General features: G+C 36.3%; 1 protein-coding gene across 24 annotated transcripts in view; it reads right to left on the bottom strand.

The window, feature by feature from the left end:
* The window catches only part of LOC126921458 (disks large 1 tumor suppressor protein), a 538,419-nt gene that overhangs the window by 179,645 nt on the left and 341,284 nt on the right, over nt 1-17,490 (bottom strand). The window contains exon 2 of one of the 24 annotated variants that reach the window (XM_050733104.1): nt 12,759-13,361. The exons of the other annotated variants lie outside the window; for them this stretch is intronic. Coding sequence (XP_050589061.1) covers nt 12,759-12,899 — 141 coding nt within the window. The 5' untranslated portion in view covers nt 12,900-13,361. The remainder of the gene's footprint in view (nt 1-12,758; nt 13,362-17,490) is intronic. 24 annotated transcript variants of the gene reach the window in all.

Genomic DNA, 17,490 nt, shown 5'->3' with positions numbered 1-17,490 from the left:
TCGATAATAGATTACGGGCACTTAGTACGTTTCTCTGCACGTAAAGATTTAAAAAGCAAATAAGAATACATACAATAAACTGTAATAAGAACTCTTGGTTTCTACAAAATAACAACTGATATAGATTAGTCAGGATCGATTCGACTCGATACGTTTGTAGTTTTTTAATTACACGGGCACCGTATGAATAAGGAACAAAAACGTTTCTTGTTTTCCGATATCGAATGCATTATGACCATATATGTCTATGGTTGTGAGTAACGATCTAACCAAATTGAAATAACGACTTCGATAATTGTAACATAATTGTATCATTTTACCGAATAATTGTTACCGTTCGCCAATGAAACCGTGGAAACAAGAGCCTCCCTGTCAAGTGTTTTTCATGTTGGCGCAATAAACGCTATATCAAACTCTTCGTTCTATTTCAATCAAACGCGTGTTATTCTTGCATCGTGAATTGAAGACGCGAGATCGGTCTATCTGTTTGTTCTACCTGAGATAAATAAATAAATAAATAACAAGCATCGGTATTGTCCATCTTGAAAGATCAAAAATTCCAGTTACGAATTCCTAGAACGGTATTCCTATAAAGGTACTCTTAACATCGAGCATAGGCGGACTGATATCTAATTCTCTGTTATATGTTCATCTTGGAAGGTACGTTCACGTAGCTCTTACCGTCATTTAGTCTAGCCGAAGTAATCCCTTTGAAAAAAAAATGAGGAAAGGAGGGGAAATGGCGTGGCGGAGATGAGAAAAATACGGAGATCTCGTGTCCAAACAACTTCTCAGCTCATCTTCCTATTCCTAGGCAGTGCGCTGTCGAGGAAAACGGAAAAATAATCCGCTGGCTTTGCCTGACAGAGCGTAAAAAATGTGCTTCTGAAGACGTCAAAGTACAAGACGCTTCGGTATATTACGGGGATGATATCCTCGATAACATCCAGGCCTTGTCTTTCCCTTTCGCTCTTGCCACTCGATCTTCCCAGAATTTTTGCCTCGACATGACGTTAAACGTCATTGAACGGATGGATTACGAAAGTTATATTCAATAACTTATTTACTGTTTGTTACATGTAACTTATTAGATATTTTATATCTATTTGTAAAAACGTGTGTTGAATTTGAGCGTAACGTTTTGCTTGTTTTACATAAATGGAAACGAAGTCGAGCAATGTACTAAAATTAAAGTATTACTCTAAGAAGAGAACGGTGTAAAAAATAATTACTTGAAAAAACGAATTCAGAGATAAAAGCGGCGTTCATAAAACACATGTTGAATTCGTATTCACTTTTAATCTCTGTTATTGCTCTTTTGCATACTGATTTATCGTAGTCGGGGAGAAATTAGCGGGATAGAATCTCGCTTTTGCCCGTCCTGCTATGAGCATCTCTTTGACATGGCGTAGGAAAACTAGCGTGGGAGGGTTATTCGTAAAAATAGTAGAGAAAGACGAATCTCGGTACTTTCCCTTCGAAGGAAGAATATCTACAATCTATATCAATTAGGAGCGCCACTTAAGAATTAAAATGATAAAAGATAGACAATTCGACGAGAGAAACTTGTAATTTTGGTAAAATTAAGATGATGTTCATTCGAAGAAGATGGATGATAGTTAAAGAAATAGCCCAGCACGAGGTAACTCAGATTGTTCTCCATTAAACGCTACTAGTTTACTTCCCCTCTATTTTCCAGCCTTTTTTTCCCTTGATGTATGCGGTGATGTAGTGCATGAAACGCTTTATCCAACTATTATACGAGCGTCCGTCCACTATCTCCGTGCGATCTGCCTGACCAAATGGGAAAGCTTCGAGGAGAACGTTTATCTCTAATCGATCTCGATATATTTGAAAGGTCAGGGAACACGACACGAAGGTTAGAGAACACGCTGCTTAAAATTTCAAAGCGAATTACCATATGGTTGAAGTAAATACGAATTTTACCCTGGAAAATTCAATTTGCGTAACGTTACTATTTTCTTGAAAATCTCTCAACATCAAGCTAGGCATCCATAGATTACCATCGTGCAAACAACCCAAAATTCTACCCCTTTTCGTTTCGTTGCTCTTTATTTCTTGCTTTTTGTATCCACGAAGCTGTTAACATCGAAACCCTTTCGTCGACTGACGTTTCTTTCGAGATGGAGCCCTTTAACTCCGCGCGTTTCGAGAACCTCTGGTCTGCCTTGATGACTGCACGAAGAAAATGCGTCTCTTTGCCACCTGGAAAATGCATTGTACATTACCCAACGACCTGGCTCGTCCTTGCATGAAACGGGACGTCAATGCGGATCGACTGTGGGGAAGCGAAAAATTCCTATGGCCTTGGCGAACGATTCGAGTGCACTCCAAAGAGATCAAAGCTATTGCCGTGACGTTCTCGCTTGCGGAAATAAAAGGCTCGATACGAGATTCGAGTACAAAAACTTAGCGCGAAAAGAGGGCCGTCGATCGCAGCGTAAAACTGATCTCGTTGAAATCCGTTCCAAAGAAAATCGGTTACATATTGTATTTCAATTATTGATACATATTTGGAAGATTCGAGATTTATCGAATTTGGATTCATCGCCGTTTAAGTTGCTTCTTATCTATGATGAATTTAATCTGAATCTAAATTTGAAAATTTGAAAGTTTGATCGTAAGTGCGAAATATAAAAATTTTAAATTGCGTACTCTTTTCTTTTTATAACAATTTTTGTATCGCTGGTTAAGAAATTACGAAATATTAATTTCTCCTTGCAAATACTTCCGGAGTGGAATTTCTACAAAGCGACGTTAAGTATAAAATCGGTCGCATTAAATTGATTAGTATTCATTAAGTACGCGTACACAGATAAATCAATGTTTCAAAATGTGTCGCCACCAACGTGTAATGGATTTATCTGCCTGAAATCGATTAGCATAACTACGCGTTCTGATAAAACACGGGATTCTCTGTACATAACATCGCTTTGGGATTATAATGCCGTGCGATATCCCGAATTCACTTAATCCCGTGGATCTGATTAATGAGTAAAAATCAGCCAAAACATCGAGTGTAGTTACGCGATCAATCTGGCATAACTAATACGATCGTATACCTAATAATCGGTTATCAATTCATTTTACCATTGAATCAAACTACTTCCCTTTGCAAATGAAATCTCCACTCGTTGAATAAATATTCAATATTCGACAAGTCCGTTAAAATATATTAACGTATCTTCTGTTATTTTAAGCCGTTCTTTTCTCAGATTAAGCGGGCGTTAATAATAAAAAGATTCGATCGTAGCGACGATTGAAGTATGACTAATACACGAGTTGATTCATCGTATTTGCTCGCTTTCTGTATTAGTTTACTACGGTTTATCTAATTTCAATGGAATGTCTGATGACTAATAAGTTAGAAGTTTAATTTAGCACATTACCAGCTCATTGTTAGTGATATCTACTCGGTACGCTTTGCTGCTTCAGAGACTAGTTGCTGGCGCATGCACTTTATCGACATATTAACTGTCATAGGGGTCACCGGTGGCTGACAATGGACTTGACAGTGACAGCATAGAGATCTCCAGTGACTAATAATGCCGGAATTAATTAAGATATCTCGGTAAAAAACAATAAAGTTTATAATATCTATGTACTTTTAATATCATAGTAACAACGTAAAGCAGTGGGAATGCACCACAAAGCGCTGATAATTTAATTCCATTAATAAGATACATATCATATAACAACGCATTATGTTGGAACAAGCGACGGTTTATACAAAATAATTTGAAAATTGCAGCAGTTAATGTGCTTATAATGTCCTTCTATACATTTCTAAATCCTCGCTATTTTCATCTTTTATTTTCCATCACGTTAAAGCAACGTTCAGAAATTTCCCGAAATTTCAAGGAAGACCGTAGAATACTAGAATAGCGATAACCGGTTACGAGATTGACTGCAAGATTCAATGGAGAGACGGGGGTGCGGGCTAAGATTTATAGGTATTTTTGCCGAGGAAATGGACACTTGCCAGCCGATCAACTAATTTAGATCAAGGTTTTGGAAGCGATTCTCCAGCTCCGGCGAAACTTTCATGCGCACATATACCGGCAAATATTTGTGACACATATACGAGCAAACGTGTCAATAATTCCGCCCTGTGCAAGCTAATACAAAACGAACGGAAGCAAAGGGGGTGCGCGACAGAGAACCGTTAAAGCGTGTCGTCACAGAGCAAGAATTTGGTACGAAATTCACAAACTATCCGACAGAGCGCCGCTTGTAATACGTTAATTGAAGCTGCACGCAACTGCCAATTACGTTTCACGTTCATTAGTCCGTGGAAACGGCCACGACGACTGGGCATGTGGAACATGCGCTCTGGCCAGCCATGAACCTCGAATACTAGCATGAAAAACGTCATTCTCCAGGATCTACGTGAAATTATCCCGGACGCTTTGCGCGATGGAAGATAGATAACAAAGGGTACAGCGTTCCGTGTATGATTAACAGGAAATTTCTGAAATCTCCTTCTAATCGACATACATTTTTACCTTTATTAGGCAATATTATTTACAGAATATTATGTAAGTAAGAAAAGTTAAAAGGTAGCTAAAATGAAAATTAATTTTCGTCCAGTAAATACTGGATCATTATAGTTATATGTTGAATATTTCATTTTATAAAATGTATAAAATAAAATATATTTTCATTTACGAAATATATAAAATAAGATATATGTTTCGTTGGAAGGCAGATAAGACATACATTTTCATCTTTTTATTAAGGAATATTATTTGTAAAAAAAGAAAAAAAAAAAAAAAAATGGAAATTATATAAGGGAAATTAAAGGGAAGAGAAAATGAAAGTCAATGTTCGCGTAGCAAAGGCTGGGTCATTGTTGTCACGAGCGTTCAATATTTTATTTTATAACGATAAAGCGAAGACCCAAGGTCTTTTATTCCTATCTGATTAAATTCGAATGGTTTGATAAAATATTAGATTATCCCATAAGTTCGTGCCGTTTTTCGAGCGGTTATATATGTTAAGATTGTTTACATACCTTTCAGTTTCATGAAAACGTGTAATCCCCCTCTCGTTGTACAACTTCTTCCCATTTTTCTGGTAGGGCCATTATTCCGTCTCGATAAAAGTTCTCTTGTTTTTCTTTAAAATAATTTGCTAAGCTATTTTTGAGAATGTCAATATTTTCAAATTTTTTACCTACTAAAAAGTGTTGTAATACTCTGAACAGTGGTAATCAGATGGGGCAATGTCTGGGGAATATGGGGGATGTGGTAAAATTTCCCAATTAATTTCAGACAATTTTTTTGTAACGCTTCCGTTCCGTAAGTTCATGGGGCACCCAAACGTTCAACTTTGACACCATCCCCAATTTTTTTAAACAAACTTCAAACTCAAAGTCAAACTTCGTGATTTTTCAACAAGATCCCGAATTTTATCTTCGTTTTTCTGAGGAGGACGCCCGGAGAGTTCCTCGTCTTCTAAACAACAATTCCCAGCTCTAAAACGTTGGAACCACTTCCTACAGGTGCGAGATGAAAGCGCATTTTTTCCGTAAACAGCACATATGTTTTTCGTGGCAATTGTTACAGAACTTCCTTTCCGAAATTCATATATGAGATATATATGAGAACATGAGATGTCGAAAATGGATACGCATTTCACTCATGATTTTTTACTGTTAGAAGTCATTGTGTTCACTATATTACGATCTTATACCCACGAAAATCTGCTCTAGCCTGTTCTCGATCAGCTAAGCTCAAGTGCATTGGTCCCTTATCGCCGTATGTTTATAAATCGACACATGAAATGTATACACAAAAGTCGGCACGAACTTATGGGATGACCTAATAATATTCAAATGAAACTTCAATAATAAATGTAAAATATCTGTCTGAGTCAATGATTATAAAATATGACGACTTAAATATTACAATTATCGTATACTGATAAAGCAAGATAAGAATTAAGATAGCAATAAAACGATTAAATCTAGGTATAAATAGGATGAGACAGGATGAAATAGTTTAAGTATAAGGAGATACAGAATCAGCACTATTGTATAAGTAACGGAACATTATAATCCCAATGGGGAAACAAATCATTACTATTATTATAATTATCAAACAGAGAAGATTACAAATACTATTATTATAAACATCGAAAATACAAAAAAATAAAAAAAAGAGAGTGTAAACAAAACGCAATTCAGTAAAACTGGGATCAAAGTCAAAACTAGGAGAAATATAGCTCGTTAACGATATTTACAGGTAACACAGACGCATGTTTCATATCGAGATAAGCCAACACGGTTCGTTGTGGGCACGTTTCGACTTAAAATTCTCTATGCGTTCGATCGATTGTAAAGGAATGGTAGAAGTCGAAAAACGTCGGTAAAGAGGAAGACAAGGGGCAAAGAAACAGATGTCGTAATTTAGGTCGGGATAAGAAACGTGTCGGGTGTTTTCGGTTATCCGGAGTTTTCATTTATACCATGAAACGAACCGGACAGATTAAATATCGTTCAGAAAAGAATGGCCTCGGACAGAACCGAGAACAATACGGGATTTCGTCGTCGATAAAGCGGCTGCTGGTGATAGCAGCTAACGTTCTCAGAACTTTCGTAGGTTTCTTTCGCGGAGACGTGTGCTTTCTTTTTCGGTCTGCCTAAGTTTAAACTTGAAATGATATTGTGTCGCTTACTATGTGTCGGTATATATTGTTTTCTATATGGTGAATTTCGTAAATGTTGAGTCCTTGAGAACTTGTTATTGGAAATGGAAACAAGTTTTTTTAAAGATATTTTAACTTTTGAATGTATAGTGTAATTATTTTTCAATGTAACAGAGACACAATCCTTACTACATAATATAAATCAATATTAAATAGAATAAATAAAGTATTCATAAGAAAAGAAGTCTTTATTGTGTTTAAATTACCTAACTTCGTATGGTAATCCAATTAATTTCTTTTCGAATAAGAATCGCGCTTAGTCTTTACAAAGAGGCAAGCCATTTCAGAATGAATGGGCAACTGCATGCCCCGGTATTAAAATTTTTCTCTTGTTTTATACAAGACAGCATTAGACCACCTTTGAAGTGGACCTGCACGCCATTCTCCTCATATCCTTCTTTGTAGTACAGGAAATTAATTTCGCCTTCGTAGAAACGTGGTAAGCGCATTTTTCAACTACATAATTCTAATAAGCGCTTTGTCCTTTGTTTGTTGTCTCTTTGATCCGTGGTTATGATTTTTTCCTCTCAAAGATCAAGCGATTATGACAAAGGGACTTTCGTAGTACTGAGGAGACCTTTAGAAAAATTTTAAATGAAGATTCGAAACGTGCAGGACAAAACACATTCTACGTAAGCGAGTAATTCCACGAACAAAGTGCTACTTACACTAATGCGGCCAAAACTGGAAATATTTATAAACTCACCTGTAACAAACAAGAGTATTGAATAATTAGTAAATAATTCGTATATACGATAGTACGTTTTACAGCGATAAATTCAAGGAAATACTTTTCTAAAGCCTAAGCAAATTTTCACAAGTCACCCACTTTACCACGAAGATATTGCGGCGGATATAAAAGGTTCCGTTTGCTAGAAGAAATTAAAGGAAAAAGTAGGTCAAGACTTACGAGAAACGTTTGTCCCTCTAGCCAGTTCTAGTAGTTAAAACCCAAAAACCAAGTGGACAGGAAGCATTTCGCAATTTCCAACTTTCCTCTTAATCACCGAGGCCGTGAACGACGGTCGTTCAAAACGCGAATATATAGAAAACACGATTCTTCATTTTGGAATCGCTGGGTTAAAATATACGACTGTGTCCGAGGGTGACCAGAGAAGGGTGACTCATTAATTTGTATCACTCCTTTCTTCTTGTCATTTTTTGACAAATTACTATCCTACTACTATATATCGCGGACAATAACGCCAACGTCGCGATACCGTTTTATCAAAATTAATCGGCTGTATGTTACACAAGCTGTTACATTAACCTAGATGCGAGAACGACTGGGCGATAAATTCAGCTGAAATTTGAATTTATTTCGCGTCGCGTCATTTTCATCGTCTCTCATTATTATGTCGGACCAAACTGGAATTTCGAGAGGGCTATCGGCAATTGCACACTGGAGACTCGTAGACCTAGAAATAATTTAACCTCTAACAACGCCGTCTGATTATTCGGAACGTTTGTTAATTGGAGCCAGTTAGGTGAAAGCCTCCTTTCGATTGTTACACTAGCAAAGAGACACGTCTGCCAGATCGATTTTCGCGAAGCAAAGCGACGACAGATGAGATAAAAGCCTTACAGATACCTCGTGAGCCTTCGAATAAATTAATTTTGAAAATGGTTGTAAATATATTGATTGTAAAGAGATAAATATTTTGTGCAAAATATATATATTTATAAGACTATATACAAATAGATAGGAGTAGCCTAGAAGTTTTGAGTGACGTTGGTATGACTTCTATTTATTTCTTAGTGTGCTGTGTCTTATGAATGTACATATATTGCTATGATTGATCTGTATCTTTGTGGACCCATCTTCCGTTAATATGTTTTGTAACGGTAAATTCTATATTGGTAGTTCGGTTGAAGAGAAAGAAATGTACTGTCTTTCCCCCAAGACTTTAATGGTGACAATGCCATAATTGGACTAATGAAATTGGACAATGAAACTAATTGTGATTCAACTGTCAGAGAATCTAATCGTCTAGGATATAAATTCTAGGTTTGTTATATATCTGATTGTTATTGTAAAATTATTGTCTCTACAAGCTATTTGTAAATGTGTAACGCCGTTAAATTAACTAAACGTTCAACATAAAGTAAATCGTGGAATTGATCAGATGATCGAAAATGATGGCGTATGTACGAGTAAATTATCAAGGTTTGAAAGGATGGTAGGAACAATCGAGGAGTTTCGAGATCGAACAGGGAAGGACCCCTCCATCCGTGTCAGTTGGCAGACTCTTTGTTATTCGAGAGTTCCTCGAACTACTCGAAGTGTTAGCCGATCCCGTGTCAAGAGGATTACACCTGATCCCTTTCTTGGGGGATGCGATTCGCTCGATTTTTGTGTCGCGATCTTTTTCATTCTTAAGTGCCAAGAAAGAAGAGAGACGTACAACTTATTGGAGAAGTCAAGCCGACGTTGTTTGATTTTATTTCTTTTATAGACTCAAAAAGCGAAAAAGTTTAGTAGTATCGTATAAAACCATTAAATTTCGATTTCGAATTTCGAAATGAATTGCGAATATCAGAGAATCTGCTAATTATAAATATTTCAATGTACAATAATGTAGAAAACGTAGAATTTCTCTATACAATCGTCACCGGTGATGAACGCCTACGAGATAAAACGTATACGTATGTAAGTGTGAAATACGTATAGAGTATATACGTATTGCATGCTGAAATATTTAATTTCATAATAATAAAAAAATAATAAATAATTTATTTCACACTTTTCACTTCTACATATCGACCGTCGTACAGTAACGAAAAATTTGCAAGATAAATTGTAAGCTCAGGTTTTGTAAGTGGTTTTACGCGAGTTTTTACAAGTATCTCATCTATCGCATAGTGGATACTTAAGTTACTTCCTAAGAAGCCTGTTATTCAGAAAAGCAGAAGCCTATCGGCTGAATCGTCATCAGTCAGCTGGAAGTGACATGGGGTAAGCATCAATCGTAAGAGGGATGCTTGACAACGATCGATTGTAATATTGTCGTTAACACTGTTGGCTACTTATCAGTCTCTAATAGCAAGCAGTAGAATAAATAATCCAATAATAACGGAGTAGATCGATTAATCTTGTCCTTCCGCTTGCAGCAACATTTACCATTTGTTGAGATTTACTGTTCCAAGTGCATGAAAGTAACTTAATACAATGCAATTACAATTTTAAGAAAGAATGACTTTAATCAAATTAGAAACTTCAAATCGACAACTTTCATCCGCTCTTCGAAATACTCTTATCGCCTAAACAGAGACGCAACCACGTTCCATTTTTGGTTTTATCCACAATTCCGTAAATCCACAAAAGTGCACAAAAGATATTATAAATACACAGCGAATGTCTAAGCGTTTATTGGAAACCTAAAGGTGTGAAAATAAACAAAATGCACATAGTATGTAAAGATATATAAAATATTCAAAGAATAACACTCCTTTAAAATTTAATAGATAAAATAAATGCCTGCTTAGCATTAAATGCATTTCTCCACTTATGTGCATAATACTATGAATTTACATGCACATTTACGGTTTAGTAATAAATCTACAAAATTTCTATGAGAATTTACACATTGGCCATTTCAATCGTTCTTGTAGTTCTACCGTTAAACCAATACTCCAAGAAGTTTCCGAAAAAATCCACAGCACAAGTTCCCTCTTATAGTCAAATGGAACGACCATCGTTGATGTCGCTTGCGTACTCGATGTTACCCCTGGGACAAAACGTACGGATCAGGCGGAGTGTTTTAATAAACGCAAAGAGAAGAGAGAGCGTAGGCAGATGGAGAAAATGTAGGCGGTCGGATATCGACAGTACGAAATCGGGAAAGTCGACTGATTTACATTTGGGGAATATCGGTCCAGACACGGACTCGTATTATCATAAGAGAATGGCGGTGGTTTAGCTTTCCCGGAGGACATTATCGGCCACCTGCTGTTTCTCTGACGACGACCAGTTCCGGAACCACGCCTACCTTTTATCCATTTCGATGATTTCGATGATTTCGACGGTTTCAACAGGGGGGAAAGGATTGTCGAACATATCCGAAGTTTTTATCTTGTGCGGATATGTTCGAATAAGAGAAAAATTCGCAGGATCCATGTTACATCGCTAGTGATTTTCATAAGTGATTTTCGATGAATGCATAAGTTATTGAGTAATTCAAGACTTCATATCGATAGAAGATTGTTGAAGGACCCTCTAGTTTCCTGTATAATAGTCCGTAATAATTCAGAAACGGAATTCTGCTAGTTAACATTGTACTAATATTTTTTAATTGTCGTGTAAATATGTATATGTATCTGGGTTTGATTATAAACTGAAATACCCACGATCTCAGCAGGCATCTTCTGCACGCTGACATTTTAATGAAAGTGGCGCAACTGTGGCTCACCTTCAACTTCCTTCCTCTGTAGTATCAAATTCGAAATCAATAAATAGAACACGAGCTTCTATATTTTTCTGCGTAATTACTTATCTAACATATTGTTTTAAAAAAATAAAAATATATAAATAAAAATATTCGATTCTGTAGTATAAAATTCAATAAACAGCAGAGAATTCCATTTTTCTTACAATTATTAACATAATGAATGGGGATAATTATCGAATCGAACACTTCAATGGACATTTCCAATATTCGAAACAATATTTTTTTCCTCGTCAATCGTTTAAGCAAAAAAAGATGTCTGCAGCCGCTAAGCGAACGCCCGACTTCGCAAGACGCCATTTATTCTGGAAGCTTTTATAACGTGTCCCGCATTCGTGTCACCTTCGTCGATCGAAAAGTCGTAAAGATAGCAGCTATGGCAGCAAACTCTTTTTTCACCGCGCGCCACTGGCCTCGAAGGCATTGCGATAAGACTCGGAGCTACGTTTCACGACACTTTGTGCATGGCAAACGTCCCCCGCAGCACACGCTAAATTTTTCACGCAGCCAGATGATTTACCAGCGCCCGGTGAAACACGAGTTTCAATCGGGCCAAAAGAGAGACCTTAGAACTCGTCGAACGGAATAGGATGGCCCGCTTCCTTTAAATTTGTACGAAGAAAATTGGTCTGAAGTCTTGAATCTTTGAAGAGTACATTCGAAGCTGAAGATTGGAAGCTTTTGTTTGTATCAGTTATATATTCGTTCTTAGCGTTAGACATTTTTTCGAAGCTTTAGTTACAATTTTTCATTAGATTGTGTTATCGTACTATGATCATACAATAGGATACCCTATATGTTTTAGCAATGATGAATGGATAAATCGATATATTTATAAAATTTGAAAGATAATCTCCGAGGAATATGATATTTGTGTACGAATAATATAATATTTCTATAATAGAATGAGAATCGGTAATGACTGTCTAATGGTTTTTGCTTGAAAGGGATAAAATAAATAATGTACATGAAAAGAGATACGTTAATGTTCAAAAGCTGATCACGTAATGGCGTGTAAATGTTAAAGGACTTCGCGACTGCAAATCGACGCTACATTAACTACGCTTATCATGACCCGGATTCGCTAAATTCGCGTACACGCGTTTGTTCAAGCACACGTTTTACCGATTCTTTGATCTCGCGTCTAAATGATTATAAATTAGTTAAATCTCAATTCTACTCGTTAACTGAATAACTATATAACACAAGGAGTTAACACAAGGAGTTTCTATAAATACCGATCATGAAACAAACTAAAATGAATAAATAAATAAATAGCCAAAAATAAAAAGAGAAAGTTTGGTCATAAGGAAATCGTAAAGTATTATTTTCCATGGAATGTATTAGGTCATCCCACAAGTTCGTGCCGACTTTTGTGTATACATTTCATGTTTTGATTTGTAAACATGCGGCGATAAGGGACCAATGCACTTGAAAAATGGGAAGAAGTTGTACAACGAGAGGGGGATATATTACATTTTTTCATGAAACTGAAAGGTATGTAAACAATCTTAACATATATAACCGCTCGAAAAACGGAACAAACTTATGGGATGACCTAATACTACAAATTAATCCTCTTACCCTCTGGTTGGTGATCGCATTCGAATCGGAGATAGAGAACGTGTCAACGATGGAGTCAAATCGCACGAGCTTCTTCGGGTGTTGAGCCTTCTTTGAGCGCGGACAGAGCGAGCACATGGCTGGTGGTGTCGTCGGGGGCATATTCGACGAATATTCAATATTTTGATTTCACGATTATTCCACGATGTTCTTTTACTTTTCACCCTTCACACGTTTCGCTTTATGTCAGTCTATTCACCACTCATTCACCGACTGTTCGTGTCACGTTCTTTACACCATTATCTAAGCTAGCAATGGAGGAGTGAGGAAAATCCTTCGCAAATCATGTCTATACATTAATATACACCCCTTCGATCGACTTGAGTAATTTTTCTCGCTATTATAAGAAAAGAACGGGAGTCGATATGAAATTTGTTTACGTGCGATACAAAGCTTATTGCAAATACATAGGCAGTGCTTCCTTTTATTGTCTGGTGCTTATCAAAGTCGTTACGATACTTTATAGTCCGCTCGTTCAGAGTCTTTTACTAGGCCATTCCTTAATGGCGTGTTTACGACGAGGGTGCGTAAATTAATTACTTTCGTGCGTCCTCCATTCGCGATCTAAATTTGGATAGTTAATAAATTAACGTATCAAGCTTTACAAAATGATACCTATTACTAAACCGAAGCTTCTGAAATTAAAACACAGAAACTCTAGAAAGTATTTATCTACTACAAATTTATCAAACATACTGTATGTTTGTTACCAAATTTTGTAAATGAATGTTGATTATTGAATACTACAGAGATGGAAATGATACAAATTTTAAATTCTTTTAGGGATTGCTTTTGAAGATTTAAATTTCTAAGACGACGAACGATCAAACAGACGACATCTCTTCGACCACGAACGCATCATTCGCGGGAGTCGGTAACACAGAAATTCGAGAACCGACCGAGATTATGATACATTGAAGCAACAGCATTTACCGTGAGCAGTAAGGGTGCAAATTTACTGGTAGCTTCCTCTCTTACCGTCGGAACCCAGTGCAAAATCAATACTCTTTAAAAAGCATCACACCAGAATAATTTAATATTTGCCAAAAAGAGGGATTATCTATTTGCTTAGGCGAGACTGCGAATTTGCTTCCAACAAAGAAGCAAGTATGAACTTTAATTTAAGACAGTTGAATTAGCGAAGTTCATTCTCTTGTTAATTACTCAAAGACACTATTCACGACGCTATCTACCCTTTTCACTGTAGTTCTACAAATAGTTATGTCGAAAACTACCTACTCTAAGAAAAATGCAACGAAGAATTTCAAGCCCTAATATCAAGAAAATTGTCAACTCCGTCGTCGCTTATCACGCCTCTTATCGTAATGCAAACTTTTAGAAATACGATCAGTTTGCCGTAATCGGATTTCTCTAGCTTGACACTAATAGCTCTTTTAAATCGTACACAATGCCTTCCACAATTACACTTTACGCGATCCTGTTTCCATGATTGCTTTTCTAATACTGACTGATAACGATAACTCTAATTTCTTCATCTGACGCGACTATCCACAGTCTAGTGATAACGTAGAAATAACGTTCGTAATTATATTAATTTAATTATTGGAATAATTATAATGAAATTAATTATATTTAAGAAGCAGAATATGACGCGTCATTAATTGGATTGGATACGCACCCTATGACGTACATCATACGTCATTAGTTTCCAATGGGTTAAATCGCAAGTGAAACAGAATTTCCAACGATCGTGTACATTCATAACTATGAATAAAATCCAAACAACACTCATTTCAATTTTCCCCAAAATTTAATCGTTTACTATTCGAGGATCAAAAAATTCATGAAACACTGGAATATGTCATTGCCAACTAGATCGTACCATAGAGAAATTCGAAATAAAATCTAAACAACACCTATATCGATTTCTTTTCCCTTTAAAATCGATCATTTAATATATAACCAAAAACTCACGAACTATTCGAATATACCGCATCTTAATACCTTCGATATATCTTCTCTTACAATATTGACAAATTCCAAGTAAAATCCAAACGGCATACTTCTCGATTGTTTTTCCCTCCAAAATTTAATCGTTTAAGATCCAAAGGCCACAAAACACTCGAATATCTTATCACCAATTAAATCACTGCGGTATACCAAATTTCTCTTACGGCATCAGTAAAGTCAATCTGCGAGGAGTAACTTCAATGAGCGTCGATCGGCCGGAAGGAAGTGGGCGCGCCGGACATCGGTGTAATTAGCCGGCTCGTGAATACAATAGGGCCGTGTCGAGAACACGCTTCAGAAGGCGTTCAAGTAAACGTATACAAGATGCAATCGAATTATTCGGGACTGCAGAGAAACGATCGAAACCTGCGGAACGCTCAAACGAACTAATGAGACTACGAGGACCGATGCGCGATGTTGGAAATCGCGAGGCAGGACTAATTTCCATTAAGCTCCACCGACGAGTGCCGCTAGTCGATGTGCCGTCCTTAATTAGCGATGAAGGTATAAGCGACGCTAGCCTACGGACAAGGGGTCAATTGGCTGGTCATTCATGGGGGATAGTTGCGAATTACGGTCGATCTGCGTTTCTTCTCTTTCCTTCTGCATCGTTCGATCGATATTTCGTTTCTTTATATCGAGATGAAATATTCCGTAGCGAAAGGATCGTTTTAATGATCAACAGGTTAGACCAATGAATAAGTTAGGATGCTCGACGATGATTGGTAATTAATTCGAAATAGTCAGAACGATCTTATAACGAAGGATTGTCATGGAGAATTTAGTAAAAACAATAATTATTACAATAACGTAAAAATGTTGCAAGGACTGTTATAAAAAACGTATTTTAATTGTGGTTTGTAGTGGGAAATTTTGATAACATTAACTCTTTGTCTTACAACGTCGAGTTATGTATTTATAATAAATTATGATCCAAGTATCATGAAACAAGAACTGTAGTTGAAATGAATTTTTCAACATATTATAACTTCGAATTTTGCGTCCCGTCAAATTAAATATTATTAGATGCAAATTATATATTACATAATATTTTGAATAATCTTAAAAGAGTACGTAGAGTAATTAACAACAGATATCCTCTTTGGTAGAAAACAGCGGGAGAAGCGTCTCCTAAATCAAATCAAGCATCTAAAAAAGGTTGAGTTAAGCCGAATTGCGAGATGAAACGAAGTGTGAGTCCTGTCAAGAAACCCGAAATCAAAGAGTTTCGAACTGAAACAAATGTGAGATGTCGTCGTCATCGAGTTGTTACGTCAAACGTTCGCATTGCAGCAGCCAAGGAGAGCAGGAGATCAAAGGGTTCGAAAGCTGACTTCAATCTTCGGCCAAAAGCACGAGGGAGAGAAATATGTCGGCCCGTTTGTGAGACAGCGGAAACGAATTGGTCTACGTCATCTCGAAGTGTTGATTACACTCGGAAAACCACTCGTTTCTATTTACAGTCCACGAAGTGGAAAATAATCGACGGCTGTTTACGAAACCCTGCCAAAGAATGACGCTCGCTGCGAACCATTCAACATGGTTATTTTAATTGCTTACCACGTAAGAAACAGTCATAATGCGCTCGTTTGCGGAAATTGCCACGGTATCTGGCACTAGATGTAAAGTAAATGAGCGCCATTACCACAATTCGCTTCCTGTCATCGTTCCACTCCCGTTTTTCTTTCGAAAAAATGAACATCAACGTGCGGAAAAATCTAAACAACGAGTAAGTATGGATGTACTGAGCTGCAATTAGAATTGTAAATTTGTAAATAATTGTGAAGCGAATCAAGTTTTTCCTTTTTTTTCCTTTTTGAGAAACTATTTCAAAAGTATGACACATAATATTTGTATTAGAGTAAATATATGTATATGATGTTCATGTATTTATTTTGAGAAATTTAAAAGTCTAAAAATATAGAATGTGTATAATGATATATATTAATACTAAAAATTGATAGTAATATATACTAGTATATATAATACATACATAAAGTACTTAAAATATGTATACGTTAAAATATTTAACAGTTGAAAAATGCCTCCGTTTAGCTTCCATTTCTTTATTTGCATAAATACCCACAGTCTAGTGATAACAAAAGTAACGTTCGTAATTATATTGATTTAATTATTGGAATAATTATAATGAAATTAATTATATTGAAGAAGCAGAATAAGAATATGTAATCTCGAAAGCTTATTAAACGTGTAATCTCATTAAATACATAATATAGAGTAAATTAAGTGAAGTTTATGCGAACAAGGGAATAGTTTAATACTAACGACAGATAATTGGATAAGTTTGATTCAATAAGTCCTTGGCATAACTGAGTCGCAGTTCAGTCTCATGAATTTTAACAATGTTCCATTGAATTTTTCAGTCGAATTAACTGCAAAAGTACTGATTACTTCACCCGAATAGGTCAAGTCGTGTCTAGAATATAATTTAAAGTTGTAAATGTTTTCTTTGAAGCCACGATATGCTGCAGAGACACGAATACTAAGATTATAACATTTCGTAGGAAGTATTTGCTACGTTTAACTGATACATCCCAGCTGTTCACGTATCAAATTAATGTGCCGTTGGTGTTACATATAATATAGAACTTTCGAAACTTTGTTCTCAGTGGCGGATACCAAAATCTCCGAGAATTTTAATTACGCTAGCGATCCATAAGATAGGTAACCGCCACAAGACCTTCCAGAAAGGGCAAGAACG

Source organism: Bombus affinis, chromosome 10, assembly GCF_024516045.1.
Source record: "Bombus affinis isolate iyBomAffi1 chromosome 10, iyBomAffi1.2, whole genome shotgun sequence".
Classification (NCBI taxonomy): domain Eukaryota; kingdom Metazoa; phylum Arthropoda; class Insecta; order Hymenoptera; family Apidae; genus Bombus; species Bombus affinis.
The sequence above is the reverse complement of the archived record's forward strand: the minus strand, read 5'-3'. Positions and strand labels throughout refer to the sequence as shown.